The following is a 27,813-nucleotide window of genomic DNA, read 5'->3' on the forward strand; positions in this document are numbered from 1 at the left end:
TAAGTATCTGAGCCCAGATTTGATCCCCAGGTCATTCCGACACTGGAGCCAGTGCTCTTACTCATTGAGCCACCTGGCCACCCCTTTGTTTTTTTTAACAAGGAATAGCTCTCTGGAAAAGGGAGGGGAAGATATTCAATGGGAAATGTCAGTAATGTGAAAAAAAAGATTATTAATATTTTTAAGTCAATGAAGGAGTTGAACTAGACAACCTATACAACCCCAAACCTCTGGCTTTAAATTTATAACCTACAATCATCTTAGACCAACCCCTTGATTTTATAGATGAAGAAATTAAATCCAAGGAAGATTAAATGACACAAGGATCACAGAGGTATAGGTAACAGTGACAAGATTTGAACCCAGGCTTTATGATCTCAAGTCCCATTATATCATCATCCCTCTCAAATCTAGAATCTCTTCCTATCTCCTGGTCCCTTCCCTGCTACATACAAAAATATATCTAACTCTCTCCCACCCTCAAAATAAAATTCTCACTAAATTAAACCATCCCCAGGAGTTACCATGCAGAGCACATTTCTACTCGATGTTACAGCTAAAATCCTTCAAAAAGCAGTCTTCCACGTCCTCTTTGTTGTCTGCAATTTAGCTTCCAACTTCATAATTCGACTGAAATGGGTTTCTCCAAAGTTACCAACAATCTCTTAATGTTCAAATCTAAAGGACTTTTCTCAACCTTCATCCTTACTGACCTCTTGGCAGCATCTGACACTGCTGACCATCTTTCCTCCTGGATACCCTGGGCTTTTGGGACCCTGACCTCTCTCTTGGTTCTTCCCCTCCCTGTCTAAATGCCCCTTCTCAGTCTCCTTACCTAGATCTTCATCCACATCATGTCCGCCATCTGCAGGTGTGCCACCCTGGCTCTTGGGGACTCTCTTCTCTTTTTCTCTCTGTACTCTTTCACTTAATGTTTCCATCAGATCCCATGAGATCTTTTATCATATCTGTGCAGATAACTATCCAGTATCCAGTCATCTCTCTCCTAAACCCAGTCCTGCATCACCAACTGCTCATTGGACATTATGAATAGATGTCCCATAGGCATCTCAAAGTCTACATATCCAAACCAAAATTCATTCTCTGTATCCACAAACCCAGGGGTCTTAAGAACTTCCCTATCACTGTTGAGCACATCATCACTCGCCTAGTCACTCATGTTTGCAACCTGTCATCCTTTACTCTCCACTCTCACTCCCTCCATATATATAACCCATCATTAAATCTCATTGACCTTGACATCACTTACCTATATACCCCTTTGTCTGCATTCATAGACGCAACTCTAGTTCAAGTTGAACAGGGGCAGGGGGTAAGAATAGGTGGGACAAGGTAGGAAAGAGAGAAGGTGAATCTTTGAAAAAAAGTGAGATTTAGTTTTTTTAAATAGGAATTTAGTTTCTTGAGGGCAGGGGTGACAGATAAAAATATTATGTATGACAAAAGCCTCATTTCTAAAATATACAGAGAATTGAGTCAAATCTATCAGAATACAAGTCATTCCCCAATTGACAAATGGGCAAAGGATACGATCAGGCAGTTTTCAGAGGAAGAAATTAAAAGATATCTATAAGCATATGAAAAAATGAAAAAATGCTCTAAATCACTAGTGATTAGAGAAATGCAAATCAAAATAACTCTGAGGTACCACATCTCACCAGTCAGATTGGCTAAGATTGGCTAAACAGGAAAATGACAAATTCTGGAGAGGATGTGGAAAAAAATTGGAACACTAATGCATTGTTGGTGGAGTTGTGAACTGATTCAACCATTCTGGAGAGCAATCTGGAATTATGCCCAAAGGGCTATAAATAATTGCATACCCTTTGACCCTGCAATACCACTTCTAGGGTTGTATCCCAAAGAGATCACAGAAGTGAGAGGAAGACCTGTATGTACAAAAATATTTATAGCAGCTCTTTTGGTGGTGACAAAGAATTGGAAATTAAGGGGATGCCCATCAATTAGGGAATGGCTAAACAAGTTGTGGTATATGAATGTAATGGAATATTATTGTTCTATAAGAAATGAGCAGCAGATGGACTTCATATTTACCTAGAGAGACTTATACAAACTGATGCTGAGTGAGAAGAGCAGAACCAGGAGAAATCTGTACACAATTACAGACACAACGTTATGTTTAAGACCAACTTTGATAGACTGGGCTCTTCTCAGCAATGCAAGGTTATAAGACAACTCCAAAAGACTCATGATGGAAAAAGATGCCTACATTCAGAGAAAGAACTAAAAAGAACTAGAGAAAACAGAGATTGAATGAAGATTGAAGCAAACTACCCATTGTCTTTCTTTTTCTTGTTTGGTTTTGCTTCCTCTTTCCCACTGTTCATTCCATCAGTTACAAATCCTTCTTTACAACCTGACTAATATCTAATGTGAAAGTATTTGCAGATCCTATACTTGAATGCATGCTGACATTGTGGGGGGTGGGACAGGAGAGGGAGGGGAAGAAAACTTGAAACTCAAGGGAATGTGGAACTGAATCTTGTAAATTAAAAGTAAACAAACAAATTAATAAAGACAAAAAAAAAGAATGATGGTAAGAAATTTTTTAAAAAATATTATGTATGTATGTATGCATATTCCTAATGCTTGGCACAGTGGCTGGTACAGAGTCCTTAATAAATGCCAACTGACTGATGTACCTGATGGAATCCTAATAAACCTGCCCCCGGCCCCAATATTCTAAATTCCTTATAGGCCCACTGCCCCTACCTTATCACTCCTCCCATCCCTCACCACTCAATATCCTAACTTCTTCATATATTCCTCACTACTCACTAGAACAAGTGTGTCCATGAACACCTATTTTTCACAGAAACAGCAGGAGTGTCCATGTGATGGGATCCCAGCCACTGCCTCTAGCTAGCCACTGCCTCCAGACCCATTTCTCCTATTTCTCACAGAAACAACAGGTGTGTCCATGCACTCAACCACAGCCACATCCATCTAGTCTCAGACAGAACCACAATACTTAGTCAATCACAAAGCAACATGACCAGGATGCCCAAACAGGATGTGAACGCCAAAACAGCAGAACGGACTTTCCCTGAATAGGCACCTAGGCAGTAATAGCAAAAGCTGTCCTTTAGAGGAACTTACAGAACATAGAGAGGGTATATAAGGAAACAAAACCAAACAAGAAAAAGAAAGACAACGGGTAGTTTGCTTCAATCTTCATTCATTTATAGGAACATAGAGAGGCTATATAATATCATTGTCATACATAAATATCCCCCCAAATGGGTTTTTCTGTATGCATTGTGGGTAATTGCATGAGCAGTTCCACTGTGGATGGGACCCCTCTCCTATTACCTAATCCCTTAAAAACCCCTCCTGCCTTTTTAATGTTCACAATTTCTGTTATGTAATTGCTTCTTTATCCTATAAAAATCCATCTTGCTTTCTCTGAAGCTGCTGATTCCTCTTGAAATTTAGCCCACTTCATGAGAAGCGTCAATCTCAATAAATGCCTACACTTGGATTAGAGGTGGTCTGGCTCCGAATTCTTTGAGATGGTTCCACCATAACACATCATGAAACCACAACATACCCACTGACAGTGTATCAGGAACTCTGCATTCTTCCTTTCTGTAGAACAATGCAACAAGGTCCCCCAAATCCGTTATATTTTTGAGACCATAACTCTTTGCTCATATAACCAACCATCTGTATTCAAACACTTCACTGTCTCAGGATCTAACTTTCAAGAATTAAGTCATCACCAATCCAAAGAAAGGTTGAAGATGTGACTTTCTTTATATTTCCCAATTCAAGACTAAAACTTAGCAAATGTCTTCTGGTATCCTGGAATAATTCACAGTGATTCTCTCCTTGATTTGACTGGCTATGTAAATTTTCATACTTCAGGGTCTATTTAAGGAATGAGTTCATCTTAACCTCCCTGGCTCCCCCAACTTCACTTCACCTGGAAGATTAAATGTATCAAAAAGTAAAGATTATTTTGTCTCAGTTATTCCTCATCTTACAAATGAAATTCATTCCTTCTGGAACACATGATAATATAGCACAGATTTTTGTTTTGTTTAAAAAAAAAAAAAGGCAACAATTTGTTACACTACAATTCTACACTTACTAGCCAGGGTGAAAAATCAAAATTTTTAAAAATCCACTGCATCTCATGTCAGGCCTTGGGGGGTGATGGTGGAATACTGACTATAAATCAAGGTGCCCAAATAATAATAGTTTTAAATTAACAAGAAATTCAAATAACATACTTGTGTTGAGGAATTTCCACTGGATCTGAAGGGCTAAAGAAGTTCCTTCCAATTTGCTTCATAGATAACTTCCGAAAGATCCTATAAGGAGACATTTATATTTAGTATACATTCCATAATGATGTCAGAACTTGTGGTTATAGAGTCATGTTCAACTCTTTGTGATCTCATTTGGGGTTTTTTTGGCAAACATACTGGAGTGATTTGCCATTTCCTTCTCCAACTCATTTTACAGATGAAGAAATTGAAGCAAACAGGGTTAAGTGACTTGCCACGGGTCACATGGTTAGTAAGGGAGACTGTATTTGAACTTCCTGTCTCCAGGACTGGAGCTCTATTTACTAAGCCACCTAGCTTCCCAGAATTCTTAGTGACTACTTCTGTTATTAACAATCAGAGGTATTCTGAGAAGTGTTTAACAACCAGCTGCATGACATAGTTTCATGTTTAATCTGATTATCATTTTCTCTCCATTATTTTCTTAAGTTTAGACAACCAACAAAATAATAAATACAGACTTGATTTGTAATTTGTAGATTTCTGAGGTATAAATGCTTACAATGAAAACCAAACAGTAGGTTTTGAGGAACAGGTACTAACAATACTGAAAACAAAAATACGATGAAACTAAATACAACGGTATTCTTTGAACTTTACTTATCTTAGGACCTATATGCATAGATTTAAGCGTATATATTAATGTTATTCTTTATACTTAAAGAAGAAGTACAGAAAACAGTCATATCTCTATGTGAATGTGGCTAAAAAGACCAATGCAGTATCAGTCAAAGTATTTATTAAGTGCTTATTAAATAATAGATACTGTGCTAAGTTCTGGGGATACAAAGACACAGATAAGATAATTCCTACCCTCAAGGAGTTTACATTCTCTAAAGGGAGACAACAGGCATAAATGTACAAAAAATATAAGGCCTCACTAACCAAGACCCACTCAACTTGAAGGTGCTACCATACTGGTAAGCTGGTTTGAAAAATGGCAGATAATGTTAGGAGATGCTTTCTTGTCTTTTTTCATATGGGAATAAGATTTTTTTTTCTAATGAGTTTTCCAGACTGATAGGAGCTGGTGAACAAATCTAAATAACAACCCCAAAAGAGCCCTAGATGATTTCCCTACAATAGGACATCTGAAAGTTTCCAATTTCTTGGCCAACCCTCCCTCTCATCACCAGCGTTTATTTCAAGACACAAGTATTCTATGTATTCTGCCCAGCGATAGATACGTATTTGTTGTTGTGTTTTTGTCCTTTTACAAAGAGGACAATGACATCAGGGAGATGACAACATGACTTGCAGTTGACTTTGATTTGAATGAGGGAAGGCTGTTGCAAGGTCACCAGACTCACTTTCTCCTACAGAGCCATCTGGGTCCAGTGGCCAGATATTCGTCAGGATGACCCAAGATGACCCAGGATGCCATGGGAGACCCCTGGCCCTTTTAGGCTAAGGTCTTTTTAGGTTCTCACTTAGAGTGAGTTAAAGTCCATTCAGTAAATAGGCCTCTTTTGTTATTGTGTTTGTCCTTCATTTTTTTTTTTTTGCTTTTTGGAGGGCAATTGGGGTTAAATGACTTGCCCAAAGTCACACGGGTAGTAAGTGTGTCAAGTATCTGAGGCAGGATTTGAACTCAGGTCCTCCTGACTCCAGGTCCAGTGCTCTATTCACTGAGCCACCTAGCCGCCCCTTGTCCTTCATTTTCAAAGAGGATCATGACATCAGGGAAATCATGACATGACTTTTGCAGTTGACTTTGGTTTCAGTGAAGGAGGGCTGTGCAAGGACACCAGCCTCACTTTCAATATTACTTGATAAGTATTTACTATTTGTAAGTACCAACAACCTACTGTGATAGAAAACAAGGCACAATAATATATAAGATTCTACCAGTTTCATTTCAGCACCAAATGGAAGTACACTTCCATACAATGACACTATTCTGAATGTTATCTATCAACTGTTTTCTAATTTTAGTAACCCAGGATCTGGCATCATTAAACCAAAAGAAATTTTGCTTAAAATATCTTACTTTTTGAAGATAATATTGAAAAATTGAATACACATAGGAGAACTTGATGGTAGCTCACTTATTAACGTAATGGTAATTGTTACATGAATGCCTTTTTGAGTTTCACCTGACAATTCTGTGACCTGTGGGGAGAAAAAATATATTTTAATAGGAACAGTATTTTAATAGTCTATATTTTATGCTAAGAAAAGTAGAAAATCAAGATATAAAGTCATGTTCAATATAAAACTTAGAAAGAGCTTTAAAAGTTCCAGTGCTAGCATGTAATTAATTATCATCATTACATTCACAGCAATCAGTAAAAAAATGTTTTTATGGTTGTTGCTGTTGTTCAAAGTGCCTCCCTGAGGACAAAACAACAACCTGACGGAAAACAGTCCAATTCCTCCTACTCTCTAAAAGAATACAGAATTTATGGCCTGAGAATCAGGGTCTGGCCCATGGAGCAAACAATTACTCCAAAAATTATCTAAGAACACCAACAAACTAAGTAGTAAAAGAGAAATAAAAAGAGGAACTATATTGGGTCATCTTTTCAGCCCAAGATCACAAATTTGACCCATAGGCAAGTAACCACAGCAGGAACTATGGAGTAGAGGTGGGCAAGATGGTGGGATTCTGCCCCATGCCTGACCAAGCACCTTAAGCAGTAGGGAGCACTAATTCAGTACGTAGAGCTCAGATATTCAAGTACACAGCCCCTGGACCAGGCAAAACAGCTTGATTTTCAGCACAAATTCAGTACCTAAAACCCTGATCACAGGCTTGCCTAGAGCAGATCCTAGGCTCAGTCTCCTCACTCCAGAAAACAGCACAGGAGTATCTCTCAGATAGGAAGGAATTGCAAACTGAAACCCCAAAGCTCCCAGCCAGGACAGAAAGCTGGGCTATCTGGAGCATATGGGTAGAAGAATAAGCAAAAAAAGATAGTGATTTCGGAGGAGGGGGATTACTCAAAACATAAATTCAGAAGAATAAAATTTATCTCTACAACACCTATACAAACAAAACCTCAAAAAGAAGCACACAGCTTTCTCACAAGATCAGTTAGAATTTTTAGAAGAAGTTATGCAAGTATGAAAATTATATTAAAATGAGTTTAAATAGTTTAAAAAACATAAATGAAATGAGAGTGATAGAGAAAAGAACTGGAAAAGAAATGAGAGTTAGGAAAGAGAAACTTAGAGAATTAACACTTTATCACAAGAGGTACAAAAACTTATAAACAACAAACTCCCTGAAAATTAAAATACTAAATAGAAGCTAATAACTTCATGAGACAAAAAATACTAAAACTATGTCAAAAGATTGAAAAAAGAAGATGAAAATGTAAATTATCATATCAAAAACTAGTGACCTGGAAAAACAGATTAAGGAGAATTAATTTAAGAATCACTGGACTACCTGAAAGCCAGGACCAAAAACCAGAGCCTGGCTATCAACTATCCAGATATCTCAGAATTAGAAGGCAAAGTAAAACTACAAATAACCCACTAATCACTTCCTGAAAGAAGCCCCAAGATGAAAATGGCTAGGAACATTATAACTAAAACTCAAAAGCCTAGATTTGGGGAGAGAAAATTTCCAAGGCTACAGTAATCGGCTAGGTAGTATGTTACAGACTAAAGTTTTACAGAGTAATCTTTCCAGAAGGAATAAAATATTCTAAAGAATTAAATTCTAAAAGCCCAAAGAGAAAATCCCGAGGAAAAAACAATGTTGTCTAAAGAGACTAACATGGATGTACAGGGAATTTACTGTTTAATTTTAGCTTTTAACTGTTATTAATGCTTTTTTTGTTTTTTCAAAAATTCTTTTTGTTTTTTCAAAAATTCTTTTTGTTTTACCAGTCACTGCCCATACATAGACAGCTGCTCCAGATTGGGCCTGACTCAGATGCTGGTAGTTTGGATACCGGAACAAAATGAGACATTCAACAGTTAACAAAAGATTTACTGAGTCACAGCAGCAGAAGGTTGGCCCAAGTATGCACTGAGGACACTTCCAAATAGTTCAGAGAATGAGCAACTCACTTAACTTCTCAGTGAATTAGCCAACTAACTCTCTAAGATTATACATCGCAGGGGTGGCTAGGTGGCACATTGAATAGAGCATCAGCCCTGGAGTCAGGAGGACCCGAGTTCAAATATGGCCTCAGACACTTAACACTTACTAGCCATGTGACCTTGGGCAAGTCCCTCAATCCCAATTGCCCTGCCCTTCCCCCTCCAAAAAAACAAAACCAAAAAAAAAAAAGATTATACATTGCAAAGAAGTGCCTGCATTGGTGGAGGGAGTTTCCTCATATGTGAGTTCCCTATACTAATTAAATCACAGGTCCAGTCCCTATCACTAAACTAATCTATACTGGTATTTTATCTTCCTACTAGCCCAGGAATTCTACAAAGACAGGGAATGCATTTTATCTATATTTCCCATTAGGAACCACCTAATGCAGAGCTCTGTACACAGTATTTGCATAATCAATATTTGTTAAATGACTGTATCCAATGAAATAATCCTGGTGAAATATTCAAACACTTGTTAAAGAGGATTGCTAAAATGAAATACTGTAGAGCAAAAGTGAGCTAAAAAAAAAATCAGCCTTACAGAGAGAGAAAACGTAAATCTTAATGGAAAACAGTTACAAATAATTCATAGAAAAATAATTAATATTCATAGTTACTGGACCTACCATTTATACTGTGCCAATAAACTTGTTCAAAATACTTTCCAAATCTTATCAGTGTATGAAAACTAGTTGGTGCTAGGAAATTATTCTTTATGTAGCCAAGTGTTCTAAGTGGAAGTAATGATTAATCCCACTGAAGAACATTTTTAATGTCCAAAAGATGGTATCTGTGTAGGTAAAAGGCACTATTTGACAAGTACAACCATCAAATAGGTTATCTGAGGCAAAATTACCCGGCAGCTACTATGGCTATGATGAAGGTACCTGAAAATCAATGAGCAGGCCAGGCATTTTCAGATACCCAAAAGAGAAATCACAAAGGCTTCCAGTGAGTAAGCGAAAGTCAGTTCAAAAAGTGCACTAAATACAATACAATGCACATTGACAGTAAGAACCAATATTACACAGTTCCTCAATCTATACCTTCAAGAATGAGATCTTCAATTAGTAATAATATAATGAAATAGAGCACAAAGAATGGCAAGATTACTAACATCACATGCTAACAAATACTCAATTACCTTCATCTGCAAAGTACTGAAAAAGGCTTATTCCTGAAAGATTCTCCAACTCAAAATTAAATGAAAATGCTACATAACCAGAACACAGTGTGCTATTCTTTTTTTCAGCACCTTAAATATAACCATCTGGAACAAGTTTAAGTTAGAGCAGTAAGTACAGAAACCATTTTAGCAGCCTTGAGGGTGCATCAAAGGAGATGTTCCTCAAGGATGCCCAATGAGGGCATTTCTGCTGGCAGTTTGTAAAGTACTGCCAAGTTGTGGAATTTCAGTTAACACTACTGATATCAACCTTATAAAAAGGTTAAATGAAATTCAATATTGGGAAGGTTGTGGGGAAAAACACATGGTTGGTGGGACTGTAGACTAGTGACAAGCATTCTGGAGAGCATCACAGCAAATGCAATAAAAGGTACAAAACTCATCATTTTAAGAAAATATGCAAAGCTGTACTTTTTATGACAACAAAAAATTGGAACCAACCTATATTCCAATGCTAGGGAACAAAGTTTGTCTAAATCCTAAGTAACTATAGCAGATTAATAGGATACAATGGGTTGTTACTAAAACCCATCAATCATAAAAGAACATTTCCAAAGAAATATGGAAAGACCTATGTGAAAGGATGTAAAATAAAATCAGGAGAACCAGAATTATGTATGCATTGAGAAGGAAGGAAAGAAGGAAGGAAGGAGGGAAGGAAGGAAGGAAGGAAGGAAGGAAGGAAGGAAGGAAGGAAGGAAGGAAGGAAGGAAGGAAGGAAGGAAGGAAGGAAGGAAAGGACAGAAGTAGGGAGAAGGGGAGGGAGGAAAAGAAGGAAGGAGGGTAAGAGGAGAAAAGTAGGGAGGACAGAAGAAAGGGATGGGAAGGGAGGAAAAAAGGGAAGAAAAGGGAGGGAGGGAGGAAGGAAGGAAGGAAGAAAGGAAGGAAGGGAGAGAGGAGGGGGAGGGAGGAAGGAATGAAGGAAGGAAGGAAGGAAGGAAGGAAGGAAGGAAGGAAGGAAGGAAGGAAGGAAGGAAGGAAGGAAGGAATTTCAGAAGCATATTGAGAGTATTTGTTTATTAATTCATTTGGTTTACCTTGTTAAATGCTAAGGGTTAATGTAAGATTCTATTGCTTTATTTTCTATATTCATTTGATTATTTGGTTTTGCAGATGTTTATTCGATTTATAACAAAAAGTTTTAATGAGTGTAAGTATTAGAAGTTAGAAAAGTAAATATTAAAATAATAATAATAACAGCATTTAAATAGTGCTGGAAGGTTTTCAAAGCACTTTACAAATATTACCTCATTTAATCCTTAAACTCTGTGAAGTAGGGGCTATTAGCTGGGTTAAATGAGCCTGAGTCAGGTTAAATGATTTGCTTGGGACAACATGGCAGTAAATGACTGAAAACACATTTGACTCCAGGCCCTCTGTTCTATCTGCTGTGCCACAAATCTGAATATAACATCCTTGACTTAGCTTTTCTATAGAAAGAGACTCTGTTTTACAAAGTGTGCACTGTAATTGTAATAAGAACAAGTGTGGTTTACACCACCCATTACAGTTAAAAGGCATTTTCAAATACACTTTGCTCATCTGAACCTCATTTACAACCTAGTGAATTGGTTGTAATAATAAAAATAATACTTCATGAATGAAGAAGGTGAGGCTTAGGAAAAATGAGTGAATTGCTCCTGGATACGAAGTGACAAGCCCAAAGGTTCTATCCAGACACAAATTCCAGCAAGCTCCCTTATTTCAAGAACAAAAGATTAAAGGCAACAAATAAAGGAACATGAGTAATGCAATCACATTTGAAGCACTGAATTTTCATAATAAAATCTCTCAGAAATGTTACCAATTCATTTTGTAAAAACCAGAAAAAAGCCTTGGGGGAGAGGGCAATTCTAAAATCAGAGACTGTGGTAATTAAACAAGGGCTCAATTACTAAGGGACAAATCAGTTAGAAGTAAGAGTAAAGGGGCAGCTAGGTGGTGCAGTGAATAGAGCACCAGCCCTGGAGTCAGGAGCATCTGAGTTCAAATCCGGCCTCAGACACTTAACACAAAAACTAGCCGTGTGACCTTGGGCAAGTCACTTAACCCCAACTGCCCCTCCAAAAAGCAAAAAAAAACAACCACCACCACCACCCAGAAGTAAGAGTTAAGCAAGAGCATATATTAAGGTGGAGAAGGGTGCATTAACAAACCTGGTGCCTATTTCAAAAAAATAGGTTCTTTCCTCAAAGACACTGGATCCAAGTAAAAACTGAGGCAAATAAATACAAGGAAATAGGACCAAAAAGGATGTGAGGCACTAGTTTCTACAGTACTAGGGGCTGACAACGTCTTAATGAAGGAGGCTTTTAGCTGGCAAGCACAGGGTGACTAGGCAAGAGAAAGCGAGTATGTTGAAAAGGCACCTGGCTTCTCCCCTCCCCCTACAGGCCCCCCCAAATCTGATATTTCTGTGTTCTGTTTCCAGAACAACAGAATGGGTCTAAAACTGTTTTCTTTCTTCAACCCAAACCTTTGTAGTTTCTTTCTAGATGCTTCCAATTGACAAGTGAATAATAATATACAGTGATGAGGAAAAGGAATCATACTATACCTTTTCTTCTAGCTTTTCTGAGAGAAAAAGCATGGCACCATCAAAGACTTTGGCCTTTTTCAGGAATTTACTGTGACTGTAAAGCAAAGCAATTCTCAGGCGCTTGGATGCTAAGTCTGGACTGAATGCCACATGATACTGGAAGAGATGCCATTCTCTGGGCAAACCTAGACTAAAGAGGTTAGTGACCAGTTTCACTGGAACACCACTGGAACCTGAAAAAAAAGCAAACATACTTGTGTGTTTGTTTCAACAAAAATTAGGCCATCTTATCCTTGACAGAATTACTAATGACCATGGAATTCCAGACCTCCACAGCTGGAAAACATTATAGAGATCTTAGTTAATTTTACAAATGAGGCAAATGGATCCCAAAAAGTTATGCCCCATGCATCTGAATGGAGACAAGGGGAGGGGTAATTATTCCTTTAAACACATCACATATAAAAAGAGAACACAACAATTAAGCATAGAATCATAGGACTTTGAACAATGAGAAATCTTAGAGGTCATTTTAGAAACCAGGAAACTGAGGCCCAGTAAAAAAAAAAAAGTGACATGTCCAAGGTCATTTAAGTAGGGATTCTTAACCTGGGATCTATAGATTTTTTTTAAATAATTTGATAACTGTGTTTCAATATAATTAGTTTCCTTTGTAATCTTATGTATTTAAAAACCTTACTCTGAGAAGGAAGCTATAGGCTTCATCAGACTGTCAAAGATGTCTATGACACATATATAAAAGGTTAAGAATCCCTTCTGTAAGTTAAGTTTTAGTTAACAATAATTAAATTATTATATTATAAATTATATTATCATATAAGTTATAATTGTGTGGATATGTAATTTATAATTATACAAATATATAAATTTCATTATATTACATTTTTATATTATATTAAATTATTATATTAAAAATAATTTACAGAAAAGAAAATTACCCAAAAGATCTGTGACTTCAGTGGAGTAGGAAACTTCCATATTAGTAGAGGGAATACTAATATGGAGGGCAATTCCTGCCATGACTCAGTAGATAAATTCTAAGGAGTCATTGAAGGCACGCAGAGGCGAGATGACTTACCAAGGGTCATACACCTAGTACATGTCAGAGAAGGAATCTGAACTCGAGTCTTTCTAGGTCCAAGGCCAACACTCTATAAATAATAACATACTAATAACTAGAATATACACAGGGTCTTAAGGTTTCCAGAGTGCTTTACATGTATTAGCTCATTTGATCCCCACAGAAACCCTGGAAGAGATGTACTATCATTCCCATTTTACAGATGAGGAAACTGAAGCTGAGAGACATTAAGTGACTTGCCCAGGGTCACTGAGCTAATAAGTGTCTGGAGCAGTAACTGAACTCTGGTCTTGTTGACTCCAGAACCAGTTCTCTGTGCACTATGCCACCACCAAGCAGCACTATACTGCCTTTACAAATAAGGAAATTAAGACACAAAATGGAAACATCTTTTGTGTTTTAGACTCAAAAATTATCCCTTTGTGTTAAATGAACAAACAGTGAAAACAGTGCATAACATGAAGGCCTAATACCTGTCTTACAGTCTCTGACATGTGCCAACTTCTCCCTGGTGTGGATTCCCAATTCCAAAAAACTACTCCAGGTTTTCCCTCCTCTTTTATCCTGGATAAGAGTTCTTCTAGCCCCATCTCCAGCAGATACACCTTCTTGGACTGAAAAAGGAATCAAAAGGTCTAATTTCAAAATACTACTATGCCAGTTCTCACTCTAGTCAAATTATTTGGAGCTAGCATATGGAAAAAAATTCCCTTACTAACAAAATTTATTATATAAGCAATGAGAATAAAGCTTGCCTACATTTGCTAATAACAAGCTATGACTTGACCAAAGTCTTTGTTGGAATTGCCACCTACCTTTCCAATCTTCTTACACCTTATTCCCCACTATGCACTCTTAGATCCAGTGACTCTGGCCTCCTGGCTGTTCCACAAAGGAGACACTTCATCTCTTGGCTCTGGGCATTTTCTGACTGTCCCCAATGCCTGGAATGCTCTTCCTCCTCCTCTCAGGCTACTGCCTTCCTTGGCTTCCTCTAAGTCCCATCAAAAATCCCATCTTCTACAAGAAGCCTTTCCCAACTCCTCTTAATCCCAGTGACTTCCATCTTTGAATTATTTCCTATTTGTCCTGTAAGTAGCTTGTTTGTACATTTTTGTTTTCCTGTTGCCTCCCCCATTAGATTGTAAGCTCCCTGAGGACCTGAACTGTCTTTTGCTGTTCCCAATACATAGTGTCTAACACAGAGTAGGCACTTAAATGTTTATTGGCTAAGGTATTTTCAATTGTCTGAAAATTAGTAAAACATAGTACTTGAAAAATATTTAGTCATCTGTAGCTGAGACACAAGAGAGGCCCTGGGCCTAAGAGACAAGGCTCTCAACTTCCTGTGCCATGGATTTGCTGAAGCATTTAAGTAGAAGCAAAAATCTAACTCTAAAGCCTGTTTCTCTCATTTAAAGTTGACATCACTGCTACATCTCCCTACATTCTACTCCTATGTTTTTCCCTCCCAGAGTCAGTCTCAAATGGAGAGTAAAAGACACTGCTGCCCGCTCTAGTCTGGCATACTGATAAACCTGTCACTGCTCTATGTCCATTCATGAAAAGTCAGTAAATTTTTATCTCCCACATCTTCTTCCCACCCATAAGGGCAAGAGATATTATCAACAACATCCTCAAAGTCAGTAGGTATTTTTTTTGGACTTATTAGGTGCCAAGCACTAAGAAAGTTGCTTGAAGTACAAAACTAACATCTCTCCACTCAAGGAGCTTATATTCTATCAGGTTGATTGACAGCACATATATAAATAAATATAAAATAACTGCCTTGTTTTGGTTACAATCCTTTCCCAAATACATACCTAAGGAGTATGTCCACTGTCCCAGATATGATAATTCATGGGAACTTGTGCAGATCCCCAAATCCAAGTTAGAGTTGGTAGCAAACATTGCTAAGTAAGCCAAATATTAAAGTGTGCTTGTACTATAGCCTACTTATCTTGAAAAACAGAGGGGAATAAAAGGAAAAGGCCCCACAGGTATAAAAATATTTATAGCATCTCTTTTCATAGTGGCAAAGAACTAGAAATTGAAGGGATGCCCATCAACCAGAGACTGGATGAACAAGTTGTGGCATATGATTGTGATGGAATATAATTGTGCTAAAAGAAATGATGAAGGGCATGGATTCAGAAAAACCTGGGAAGACCTATATGAACTGATGCAAAATGAAATAAGCAGAGTCAAGAGAACATCGTACACAGTAATTACAATATTCTAATGATGATCAACTGTGAAAGACTTAGTAACTAGTCAATAAAATGATCAACTGTTCAATACAATGATCCACCTTAACTTCAAAGGACTCATGAAGTAAAATGCTATCCACTAGAATGAAGCAAATTTTTTTGTCTTTAATTTTCTTTCTTTTTCCCCCAGAACATGGCTAACACAGAAATATGTTTTTGCATGACTTCATACATAATAATGAGAATCATATTTCTTGTCATTTCAATGACAGGGAAGGAGCTAGAGGAAGAGAATTTGAAACTGAAAATAAAAATAAAATTTTAAATTAAAGTAACAAAAACTAAAAACAGAGGTACTGTTTGAAGGTATTTCACTTAAGTCATGATTGGCTTCTAGAAACCATATATAACTAAATAAGAATATAACTAAGATGTATATCTATTTAAGAATATAACTAAAATTTATGTCATGACTAATCTATACCCAGTGCAGTTATTCTGGTATAGATTTTTATAGATTTGGCATAGATTATTTTGCATTCACTAGGCAGATCAAAAAAAATAAAACATAAGGAATTACTTATTACTAGTAATGACAGTGATGCGGGGTAGAAATACTAACACACCAGAATTCGCACACCCAAGTTGTCCTTTAAAATAGGCTCCCTGTGAGGCTATATACCTCACATAGTCTAGTAGGAAGTCATCACTTAAAATATTTCTGGAACATCTCGTTAGCAACTGTTTTTTGGAAGCAGTTTATGACCCATGTGAAGAAATAGTCTTTTTTTTTTAACATAGGATTATCTTTTGTTTCTTCAAAAACTATTTACCTTATTCACCTGACTTGGATCTCCAAATGACTTTAACTCTTCCTAAAAAAAATCAATCACCCAATATACAATCCAACAAGCATTACTAAGCATCTGACATTTTCAGGACACACTAAATGTTGGAGATACTGAGACGGAACAAAATAAATCCCTAACTTCAAAAAATTTACAAATTCCACTGGTGGCACAGAACACATAAACAGATAAAATACATACATGATTTGAGGAAAAGAGCACTAGCAACAAGGAAAAAGTTTTCCACAGAAGATCAATCAATAAATATGTATTAAGCATCTACTATGTGCCAGGGACTGGATAGCACATGAGCTAAACCTTTAATGAAACAAGGGAGTCTAAGGGGTTGATGAGCTGAAAGTACATTGTAAGCATCAGGAATGCACAAAGGCAAAAAGTGGGAGATAGAATGCTGAGTCTGGGGGACAGCAAATGGGACAGTCCAAATCTATGGAATGTAACATGCATGAAATGGATGGTCAGCTTTTAAAGAACAGGAGGAAGGTGGACCATAGAATCAAAGATCGAGAGCCAGAAGGGACTTTAGAGGCCCAACTCCCATCTTTCTACAGAGGAGGAAAACGAAGCCCAGAAATGTGAGTTGCCTATGGTCACACAGGCAATAAGTGGTAGAACCAGTATTTGAACCAAAGATCCTTGACTCCTCTGATTCCAAATCCAAGTCTCTGCCCAACGTACTCTATTACCCTTACATCGCAGGCTTCCAATAATGACCCAAGGAATTTGCATCCTAAAGGCATATTGATCTGCCACAAGTTAGTTTATTTAAAATAACATGCAGAACTCAAGGGATTGTGGAACTGAATGTTGTAAACTAAAAGTAAATAAGTAAATTTAAATTTAAAAAATAAATAAAATAACATGCAACTTATGAATGCCCCAGAAATGCTCTGGGAAATGTCAGCATTACTGGACTATTTGTAAGTTTAAGTATAAGCGTAAGTGTAAGAGAACAGATGTATTCAGATATTTAAGTTCTAATGTATTCCTTGAAAAAATACTTGCATTATCTATAAACACATACCATACAGGAAAATCTAAGTTATTCAAACAAACAAAAGTTTAAAAATGGTTTCTCCACAACTCTTTCATGAATACATAGATGTTTAACACTGCTACTTTATAAGGTCTGCCCAGCTATGCCAGGAAGGCAGGGAAACTGGCTCTATAGGATGCCAGAGGACCCCTCAAGACCCCCAAATGCAGCCTAACATAGGACAATCCTGGAGAAAAGATTAAATATATGTTCTAGAAAGGGCTCTCCTGACTGATGGGTAGCCTGCACACCACTTCCTCACAGATTTACGGCAGAGGTGCTGCTGCAAAATAGTGTCTGCCTTGGCTAACTAACCCACTTACACCTCTGTGGAATCCTATCAGTTCTCAGGAGACTGGTGCTGGTTGAGGCTTCACTGTCACACGTAGTAGGATGACTCTGAAATGAGCAACAAAGTATTTCTTTAAGAATTTGAAACAGGAATCAACAAACCAGAAATTTTGTCACAGTGTCCTCATAACACAGTGTCTTTGTAGTCACAATTAAATATTAACAGAGTTAGTAATTCATCAAATACTTATTAAGGGCAAAGCACCATGCTGGGTCCAGAGGGAGGCAGAAAGCTAAACAACACACAACCCCTTGCCCAAAAAAAGCTTACAATACAGTAGAAAGGATATGGCACAAATACAGTGTTAAGTAGAAAAGAGAATTGAGGCCACCTTACTCTTTGCCTCACCCCACATATCTAATCAGTTGCTAAATCCTGCCATTTCTGTCTCCACATCATCTCTCACATCCCATCCCTTATCTCAACAGACACAGTTATGACCTTGGTCCAGGCCCCAATCACCTCTCACAACTGCTTCCTAATTGGTCCCCTTGCCTTATTCCTTCCCCATCCAGGCCACCCTATGCTCTGCTGCCTGTATTTTCCTTAAGCCTTGCTCTGACCTAGGGATTCCAGGGACTTCCTATTTATTGCCCACTGGACAAAATATAAACCTAGCTTTTAAAGCCCTACACAATCTGGACCCAACCTAATTTTTCAGTATCAATTATACATTTTTGCCTTCCCAAATCCTACAATCTAGCCAAACTATATCTCTCTATGTTCCTTACACATAACACTCAATCTCCTATTTCTATGCCTTTGCCCTGGCCTTCCTCCATGCCTGAAATATGTGAAGACTTTCCCAGGAAGAATGGAGAGATGAGAACAATTTGTTCTAACAGTCATGAAAGTAGCTGAAGCAGGTGCTGTGGAGAGCTTGAAGCTTGACTCTGGAGGAGAGTGAAGCTGATGACTTTTGTGCAACTCTGCCTCACTTAAATCCAATTCCCAAGCAAGTCAAGCCATCACCCCATGATGTCATTGACCCTCTTCCAAAAAACAAGGATCAAACAAACATCAGCAACAACAGCATACTTTCCTTAATTCCTACTCTTAAGAGCCCCTTTCTTCCTTTAAGATGTAGTCCAAGAACCATCTTGTTAATGAAGTCTTTCCTGAATCTCCCAACTGCTAGTGTCCTCTCTCCCAAAGCATCTTGTATTTTACTACTATATATATATATATATATATATACATATATACACAGATATAGATATGTGTTTATATGTATTAACTTTATGGTATGTGTGTATACATGCCCAGCACGAGCACTTGTGTATATAATGCTGTTGTTCGTACTTCGCTCTCAAATGACATCATGGGCTAATGTCTTGACTTGCTCATGAATTAGATTTAAGTGAGACACAAAGATATCGGCCTCACTCTCTCCTCCAAAGTCACTAAAGTCCAGTGGCAGGACAACAGCCAACATGCCTGGCGATGGTCTAGGATGCAGTGAATGACCTTAGTGCCTTTGATGTCTAACCAAGCTCCAATCACTCCACAGTTCCTGCTTCAGTCACCTTTGTGTTCTTTGGAACAAACTGTTCTCATCTGCCTGTTCTTTCAGGGAAAGCTTTCCCATGACACATTTCAGACCTGTCCGTTACTATCAACCTGGTTTAGCCCACCTGCTGAGATAGTTTATAAAATGAAACAATCCCCACTGGTAAGGTCTCACATGCTAATGAAAGAGACAGTAAAAACATCTTTAAAAGAAAAAAATATATATATATAAATATATACACATATTTATTTATACACACACATATAAAAATCTGTACCACCAAAGTGTACATTCTAGTACACATAAACGTAAGCATAATATATATGTACACACACATATCTGTACTTGCTGCTGTCTCTCTCATTATGTGAGCTCCTTGCTAGTAGGGATTGTTTTATTCTTGGCATTTGTATTCCCAGAGACTAGCACAGTGTTTGGGAAATAGTAGGTACTTCATATTTGTTGAATGATTGGGGTCGGGGGAAAGATGAGGAAAGATGATCCCAGGCACGTCCAAATGGGAAGAAACAGAAGAAAAGAACACAGGAAAAATAACCAATCCCCATTATGGAAGACAATATTACCTAATTTAGTCAATAGGACAAGAAAAAGTTATCATTTGACTAAACATGGCCATAATGACCTAAGATAATATTCACATTTCAGTAGGCATTACTCCATGATTCCTATAGTACTCTATGAAAATACACCACACACACACACACACACACACACACACACACACACACATAGGATAAGAGCTGGACCTGTGATTTCACTAGAACAGGGAACTCCCTGGTGAGGTAATGCCCTCTACCAATGCAGGCTGGTACCTTCTCTACAACTTAGTAAAAAAAAAAAAGTTACCAAAAACATTAAGAAAGTAAGTGATTTGCTGAGGATCACACAGGTAATATGTGTCAGAGGCATATGAAGTACAGTATGCGTTAGTACTTGAACTAAACCTTTCTGAAACTCCAAGGCTGGCTCTTTAACCACTCTACACTATGCTGATTCTCTGCTAACAGATATATGAGGGAAAAATAATGAGTGGGAGCCCAAAGATATTTGGTGAAGAACTCTGTAGAAGGCATATTGGACTCAAGAAGTATGGGCTAAGAGTCCTGTCTATAATACCTGTGGGATATAAGCAAATTCCTGAAAGTATTTCAACCCAGACTAGAAGACCAGCTGTCAGAGACATTGTAGAAGACTACTATTTGGGTTGGCTTGGACTAGATAAGGTAGTTAGCATAGTGGGAAAAGCAGTAGGTTTGGCTTAAAGAGGACCTAAATTAAAATCCTGACTCCATTACCTACTGTTTGTTGCATCAAGCAAATCCCTTCTGTGTCAGGGGAAGGGAGGATTGGGGACAAAGGGAAGGAGGGCTACTCACCTGTATTCTTCATCTATAAAATGAGGGGTTTGAACTCCATGATCACTAAGGTTTCTTCTAGCTCTAAATCTATGATCCTATAACCTCTGGGTTGCCTTCAGGCTCTGTGAGAAAATCAGAGACCACTGGGTCATTCACTCCCTGAATCTCAATTTCCTCATCTGTAAGATGGGGATAATAATCTTTGTGTTACCTACCTCACAGAATTACTGTGAGGAAAACTGCTTTGTAAACATTAAGTCTCTGCATGAGTCACTGTAACCTTACTGCTACACTATAAAGTTTATGAGGACAGGGGTTATGTCTTATCTAAATGTTCAATCTTCTCGTAACAAACCTTGCACAAAGCAATATTTTAATAAATGCCTTTGAGTGAATGAAGTAATTAATTAAACAAAGAATTGAAAAAAAGAAAATGGGCACAGAAATGTAGACAACAGGAATTACTGCCAGGTTCTTTTTCTATATCTTTTTTTTTTTTAATATATTTCCAGAGATGTCACAGAAACCCAATCAGGATTAATCAAGGCACATTTTATACTAAGGCCTGAATGGCATGGGAGATGACAGCTGGCCTTGGAGTCAGGATGACTGGGTTCACATACTGCCTCTGATTTGTACTAGGTAGAGAGTCATTTAACTTTCCCATGCTTCAGGCAACTCTCTTGAAGAGTGTAAATCCCAGGGGTGGCTAGGTGGTGCAGTGAATAGAGCACTGGCCCTGGAGTCAGGAGGACCTGAGTTCAAATCCAGCTTCAGACACAACACAAAACTAATGGTGTGACTTTGGGCTAGTCACTTAACCCCAACTGCCCTGCTTTCCCCCTCAAATAAAAAAAAATAAAAGAAAAAAAAAGAAACTGTGGCCCAGAAAGGTTGTAACTTACCCAGGGTTACATAGCTGGTAAGTGAAAAGCACCACAATTCTAGAAAGATCCAGCTTAACATTTTCTGGTCCAAGAAACTACCGAAAAGTACTAAAGTCTGGCACTGGAAATACAACTCAAAGTACTTTCCACTGTCTAACCAAAGCCCTCTGTTTTGTGTGATCTCTATTTTTAATTTGGGTAGGATTTGGCTTCTGCATGAAACTGAGTGGAAGGGGAAAGGGAGAAGCTCTGATAAATCACATTATGTTATTGTTCAGTCATGTCCAACTCTTTATGACTCCATTTTCCTGCAAAGATATTGGAGTAGTTTGGCATTTCCTTTTCTGGCTCATTTTTATACATGAAGAAACTGAGGCAGACAGGGTTAAGTGACTTGCCCAGGGTTACACAGCTAAGTAAGTGTCTGAGGTCAGATTTAAACTCAGGAAGATCAATCTTCCTGAGTCCAGGTCCTGCAATCTCTCCACTGAGCCACCTATCTGGCCCTAAATCATTTTATAAGTACCCATAATGGTATTTTCTTGCATTTCCTAACAAACTTAAACATAATATTTAAAACTCTGAGAGATGCAAAACAAAGATCCAAGTCCCACCTATCTAGGAATTCTAAGTGATTTCTTAAAGTAAATACTTCATTCAGATAGCAGAAATAAACCAATCCAAAAGCATTTATTAAGCAATGGCTATGTGCCAGAGATGGTAGCAAATTATAATGCTTCTAGGACAGTGTTTCTAACCTGGGGACCATGAATTGGTTTTTTTTTATATTTTCATAAATATCTTTCAATAATATTTTGTTATCCTTTGCAATCCTATGTATTTTGTTGTAAGCATTTAAAGACATTAGTCTGAGAAGAGCTCTGTAGGCTCCGCCAGATTGTAAGAGGTCCATAACAAAAAAAAAAGATCAAGAACTCCTACTCAAAGGTACAAAGCAGACGGTTCCTTTGGCTTAGTAATGAAAGCCTCCAATGGGAGAGGCAATGAGGTACAGTGAGAAGAGCACCAGATCTGTAATTGTAGAAGAGTTAGAGGTCCGAGTTCAAATAGTGGCTCTGCCACTTACTAATTGCATGACCCTGTGAAAGCCAGATGTCTCAGTTCCTGCTCTGTAAAATGATAGAGTTGAACTGGATAACTTTTAAGTTCTCTTTCTAGTTCTCAACCTGGGATTACTATAAGGATCCTGCATTCTCTCTCTCTCTCTCTCTCTCTCTCTCTCTCTCTCTCTCTCTCTGTGTCTCTGTCTCTCTCTCAGTGTATATATATATATATATATATATATATATACATTTTTTTTTTTAGTTTAAGAGGTATAGTCCACTTAGAAAAAAGGTCACCAACATAATACATCAGTAGAAGGGAAGGGGAAGATAAAATCAAAAGGAGGAAGTTTTTTTGGAATAGAGAAATAGAGAGGATCAGGAAGCAGACACATCCACAACAAGGCTGTGATACAAACCAACGATGCTGGCTGCGGTTGTCCCACTTTCGAGGGATCTGGGCTCCTGCAGAGACCCCGGGCTCTTACCCTGGCTCTTCCAGTCATATTTATCTGCAAAAAAAACTTTAATTATTGAGCAAAGCTGCCTCTGGCACTTCGGGTTTTGTTTTTTGGGTTTTTTGCCTAAGACTGTGGTGAAAGCTCAATTACCCCGATGAATCACAGAACCAAATATTGAACCCTCCAAGCCCTGGGAAGAGGGGAAGGCTGAGGAGAAGGGAGGGGGTGAGGGTAGATTTTAGCAAGGGTTTAAAAGCCCCCTCAGGCCAGGCTATGGCACCTGGAGCCTGCGTGCATTCAAATTCCTCCAGGCCTCAGTTTCCTCATCTGTGCAATGAGGTTCTGTAGCACGAAAAGTTAGAGAGAGCGAACGAAATCTGACTCTAGGGGTGGAGAAGGAGACCAGGGAGCGATGGGGGGGGGAGGCGGTAGGCCCCAAAGCAGAAAAAGATGAGGCGAGGTCCACCCGAGAGGCCGTCCGGAGGCAGGGGTGGGGTCTCTAGGGCAGCCTGGCCAAAGACTCCCGGAGCCTAACCTAGGGTGGCAAAGGCGGGAAAGCGCTTCGTGGGGAGCTCCGCCACGGAACTGGAGCCAAGAGTCCAGAGGAGTCCCCCCAAGGGAAGAGGATTAGGAAGATGGGGTCAGACACCCCTAGGGTCAAGCACTTACCCCTGCAGTGCAGAGTGTCCGCAGACCCCACTAGACGCTGCAAAGTTGCCACCTCGGAAGCCCTCCTGCGCTGCGCTCTCGCCTTTGGGCGCAGGGTTTTCTCTACGCCACGTGGGCTCTAACCCAAGCCAGGCTCCACCCCTTTCCAAATTCTGCCACCTTCACCCCACCCCACCCCTTCCCATCCTCCGTGTCCCGGGCTCCACCCACCGGGGCTCTCTGAGCCTGAGAACCAGGGTCTAGCTAAGTGAGGCCTCCCAGAGCTCAGTCCTCGCCGGAGAGGGCTCAGACCTTACGTTCAAACCTTTCTTCTTTCTTTTTGGAAAACATTTATTTTTTTTTAATTTCATATAAAAATAATTTTTTACATTCATTTTAAAAATTTTGACTTCCAAATTCTCCCTCCTTGAGAAGGCAAGTAATTTAATAGAGAGTATATTATGTGTGGTCATGCAAAACATATTTCTATATTAACCATGTTACAAAAGAAAACAGACACCACCACCACCCAAAAAATAAAACAAGAAAAATAAAGTTTAAAAAATATGCTTTGGTGCTAGGTGGCCCAGTGAATAGAGCACCAGCCCTGGAGTCAGGAGGACCTGAGTTCAAATCCAGGCTCAGAAACTTAAACACTTGCTAGCATGTGACCTTGGGCAAGTCACTTAACCCCAATTGCCCCTCCAAAAGGCAAAAAAAATTATATATATATGTTTGATCTACATTCACACTCCATCAGTTCTTTTTCTGGGGGTGGATAACATTCTTCATTATGAGTAATTCTGAATTGTCTTAGATTCTTGTATTACTGAGAAGAGCTAAGTCACTCACAATTTATCATGGTACGATATTGTTGTTACTATTTACAATGTTATGGTTCTGTTTACTCCACTCCAGCATCAGTTCATGTAAGTCATTTCCAGCATTTCCATTAGGCAGGATTCTGCTGCTTCACTCATACTTGGATCTGGTCACAGTCCTGGGTGGCAGTCCTGGGGTGAGGAGGAGCAGTGGCATAACAGAGTTTGTGGCAGCAGTGGTGAAGAAACACTCCTCGCAGTTCCAGGGCAGAAAAGAGTGCCTGTGGTCACTCACTGACTAGAGCACAGGCCAGGAGAGGAGAGGAGTAAACACCTCTCCTTAGATCATACCACCTTAGAAAAATTGAAAACTTACAGGTCCCTAGAAGTGTCTCTGAAAACAGCTGCATACAACCCCTGAAGCTTAGGACAGTTTGCCCTCCACCATGGAAGCAGAGTCCTAACTCTTTGTTATCAAAGAGTTAAAAAGTCAAGTAATTGACTGGGGAAATGAGCAAACAGCAGGGGAAAAAATCAGACTATAGAATCTTACTTTGGTGACAAAGAAGATCAAAACATACACTCAGAAGACCACAAAGTCAAAACTCCTGCATCAAAAGCCTCCAAGAAAAATATGACTTGTCACAGGCCATGGAAGAGCTCAAAAAGAATTTTGAAAATGAAGTAAGAGTAGAGGAAAAATTATGAAGAGAAATGAGAATGATGCAAGAAAATCATGAAAAATGAGTCAACAGCTTGCTAAATGAAACCCAAAAAAATGCTGAAGAAAATAATACCTTAAAAAATAGACTACACCAAGTGACAAAAGAGATCTAAAAAGTCAATGAGGAGAAGAATGCCTTAAAAAGTAGAATTGGTCAAATGGAAAAGGAGTTCCAAAATCTCACTGAAAAAAATAGTTCCTTAAAAATTAGAATGGAGTAAAAAAAAAAAAGAAAAGAAAAAATTAAAATGGAGTAAATGGAAGCTAATGACTCTACAAGAAATCAATAAATTAGAAAACAAAACCAAAAGAATGAAAAAATAGAAAACAATATGAAATTTCTCATTGGAAAAACAACTAACCTGGAAAAGAGACCCAGGAGAGATAATTTTAAAATTATTGGACTACCTGAAAGCCATGATCACAAAAAACAGCCTAAACATCTTTCAAGAAATTATCAAAGAAAATTGCTTTCAGGATGGAACAAACACTTTCCCAAGCTTCAGGTTTTTCCTGATGCTGTTTTCAAAACTAATTCTGGGGTTTTATCATTTTTTAGTTCTTCCAAGGTGGTATGATCTGAGAGGTGTGGCCTCTGCTCTCCTAGCCTGTTTTCTGATCTGTGAGTGACCAAACACACTCTTTTCCACCCTGGAACTGTGACCAAGGTCTCTGGTCTGTTGCAGCAGTACTCCTCACCCTAGGCCTTTGACCCAGAAGCACATATGGTCAATGCCACCCAGTCCTGTACCCAGTGTCAGTAGTGGATCCCTTGTAATCTCCTTTTGACTGATTTCTGACCCCCTTACCATCTTTGGGTTGAGAGCTCTGCTGATTCAGCAGCCCCAAAAGCCTGCTGCTGGCTTGCTGGGGCATAGTGTGTGCTGCGGCTCCACTCTCACCCCAGCGAGAAAGACCTTTCTTGCCAATCTTCTGAGTTGTCTTGGGCTGGAATATTGTTTCACTTTGTACATCTTTTGGTTCTGCTGCTCCAGAATTCATTTTGATGCATTATTTTAAAGCTGTTTGAAGGGTAATTTGGGAGAGCTGAGGTTAATCCCTTTACTCCACCATCTTGACTCCACCTCCCATCTTTCTTTAAGTAGGAATTATAGCCCATGAATTGTTCCAAGCAGATCGTTTTCACATCTGTAAAGAATTTTTTCTGAATGTATAGTTGAGATAAAGGCAAGTCTACTGAAGTTCGGGACAAGGAATAGAAGAAGAGAAGGCAAGTCATGCTGTGTGTGTGTTTTTCCCTCCCCCACCCACCCCCAACCACTCATAAAAATGAATTTACTTTTTAGAGGTGGAAGGAACCTTACATGGTCATCTAATCCAGCTTCCTGATTTGACAGATGAGGAAGCTCAACTAAAACTTTAATGCCTTGAAAGACTTGAAATTTCATCTGTGTGCATTCTTTCTCTTCCCATGTGGATATCTTTTCATCCCTGTGTGATACTCAAATGACTTTTGTACACATTTCCCCAGAAACCTCTTAAAGGTCGACCTGCAGCATTCAGAGATTCCCCTCACATTTGGGTCCCCAGAAGGCTACTATAACTTTGAGTAAGGAATGAACATATTTACAAAACTGGATGACCAATGAATACATATGAGGGCAAATATGTAGAGAATATGTGTGACTAAGAAACGTACGTAAACAACACACATGCCAGTAACACGTATGGCCAGGACATGCACATAGCATATACAGGGATACACATGACCAGTGGTCATGTATAGTCAAACAACTCACACCTCTAATACTCTGAAGCTACTATGTTCTGTGCTGTCCTCATGTTGCTCTCTGCAGCTCCCTCATGGGTATTATGTTATGGCTCCTATGTTGTTTTCTGCTACCATTTTCTGGTTTCCAATTATTCAGCCTCTTCAAAATTCTCTTTAGACATTTGCTGGAGTGAGATAGATAGTAAGCTTCTACATGGCCAAAAAAAAAAAAAATCTCCCTAAAGCTCCCTTGGAGCACAGTCTACGGGCCCTAAACCAGCCCAAACAGAAGTCAATAGAATCCCTAGACTATGATTAAATCTGTTCTTTTGATTGCCTTTCTCTTACTGCCAGTTCAAAGTCCCTGATCTCAGTCAACTATCTAATTTAGTGTTATAAGAATTCCACTTAATATCTGTCAAATTCCTGGTTATCTACATTCCTCAAGCCTATTTTGATGATACCACACAACAAAACCTCCAAGAGTTTTATGTCCAAAGGCCCTGGGCAAGTCATTTAACCCTTTTTGTCTCAGTTCCTTATGTGTAAAATGAGCTAGAGAAAGAAATAGCAAATCACCCCAGTATTTTTTCAATTTATTTTTTCTTTTTATTGGCCATTGTAGCAAATACTGTTTCATCATTTTCCATGGGCCTTCCTGGGGCACACCTGACCAGGCAGGAGTCTCCCTCTGTCTTCACCCAAATTGGAAAAGGCCTCTCTCCAAGGCAGAAAGCTGTGGGGGCTGGTGTGATAAGGCCTCCTTTAGCTCCCATGATGCTTTCAGTTTGGCATATAAATAAACCTAGGCAAAAGAGAAAGCTAAGTGATGTCCAAGGGGCTGGAATATCATGATCACAAAAAATTCAGTCAAATGACAAGCATTTATAAGTAGTTACT

The 27,813-nt window shown here is 38.7% G+C and overlaps 1 protein-coding gene across 1 annotated transcript in view; it reads right to left on the bottom strand.

Moving 5' to 3' along the window:
• Positions 1-23,033, bottom strand: part of PIWIL4 (piwi like RNA-mediated gene silencing 4) — a 68,149-nt gene extending 45,116 nt beyond the window's left edge. The window contains exons 1-6 of the mRNA XM_069079921.1: positions 22,947-23,033; positions 17,659-17,734; positions 13,694-13,834; positions 12,137-12,351; positions 6,325-6,446; positions 4,278-4,358 (exon numbers count right to left, since the gene is read on the bottom strand). Of these exons, the coding sequence (XP_068936022.1) occupies positions 4,278-4,358; positions 6,325-6,446; positions 12,137-12,351; positions 13,694-13,834; positions 17,659-17,734; positions 22,947-23,033 (722 nt within the window). The remainder of the gene's footprint in view (positions 1-4,277; positions 4,359-6,324; positions 6,447-12,136; positions 12,352-13,693; positions 13,835-17,658; positions 17,735-22,946) is intronic.
• Positions 23,034-27,813: the final 4,780 nt, after the last annotated feature.

This window comes from Petaurus breviceps, unplaced genomic scaffold, assembly GCF_028583685.1.
Source record: "Petaurus breviceps papuanus isolate PSGF00001 unplaced genomic scaffold, PetGlider_PUasm1.0 91133, whole genome shotgun sequence".
Classification (NCBI taxonomy): domain Eukaryota; kingdom Metazoa; phylum Chordata; class Mammalia; order Diprotodontia; family Petauridae; genus Petaurus; species Petaurus breviceps.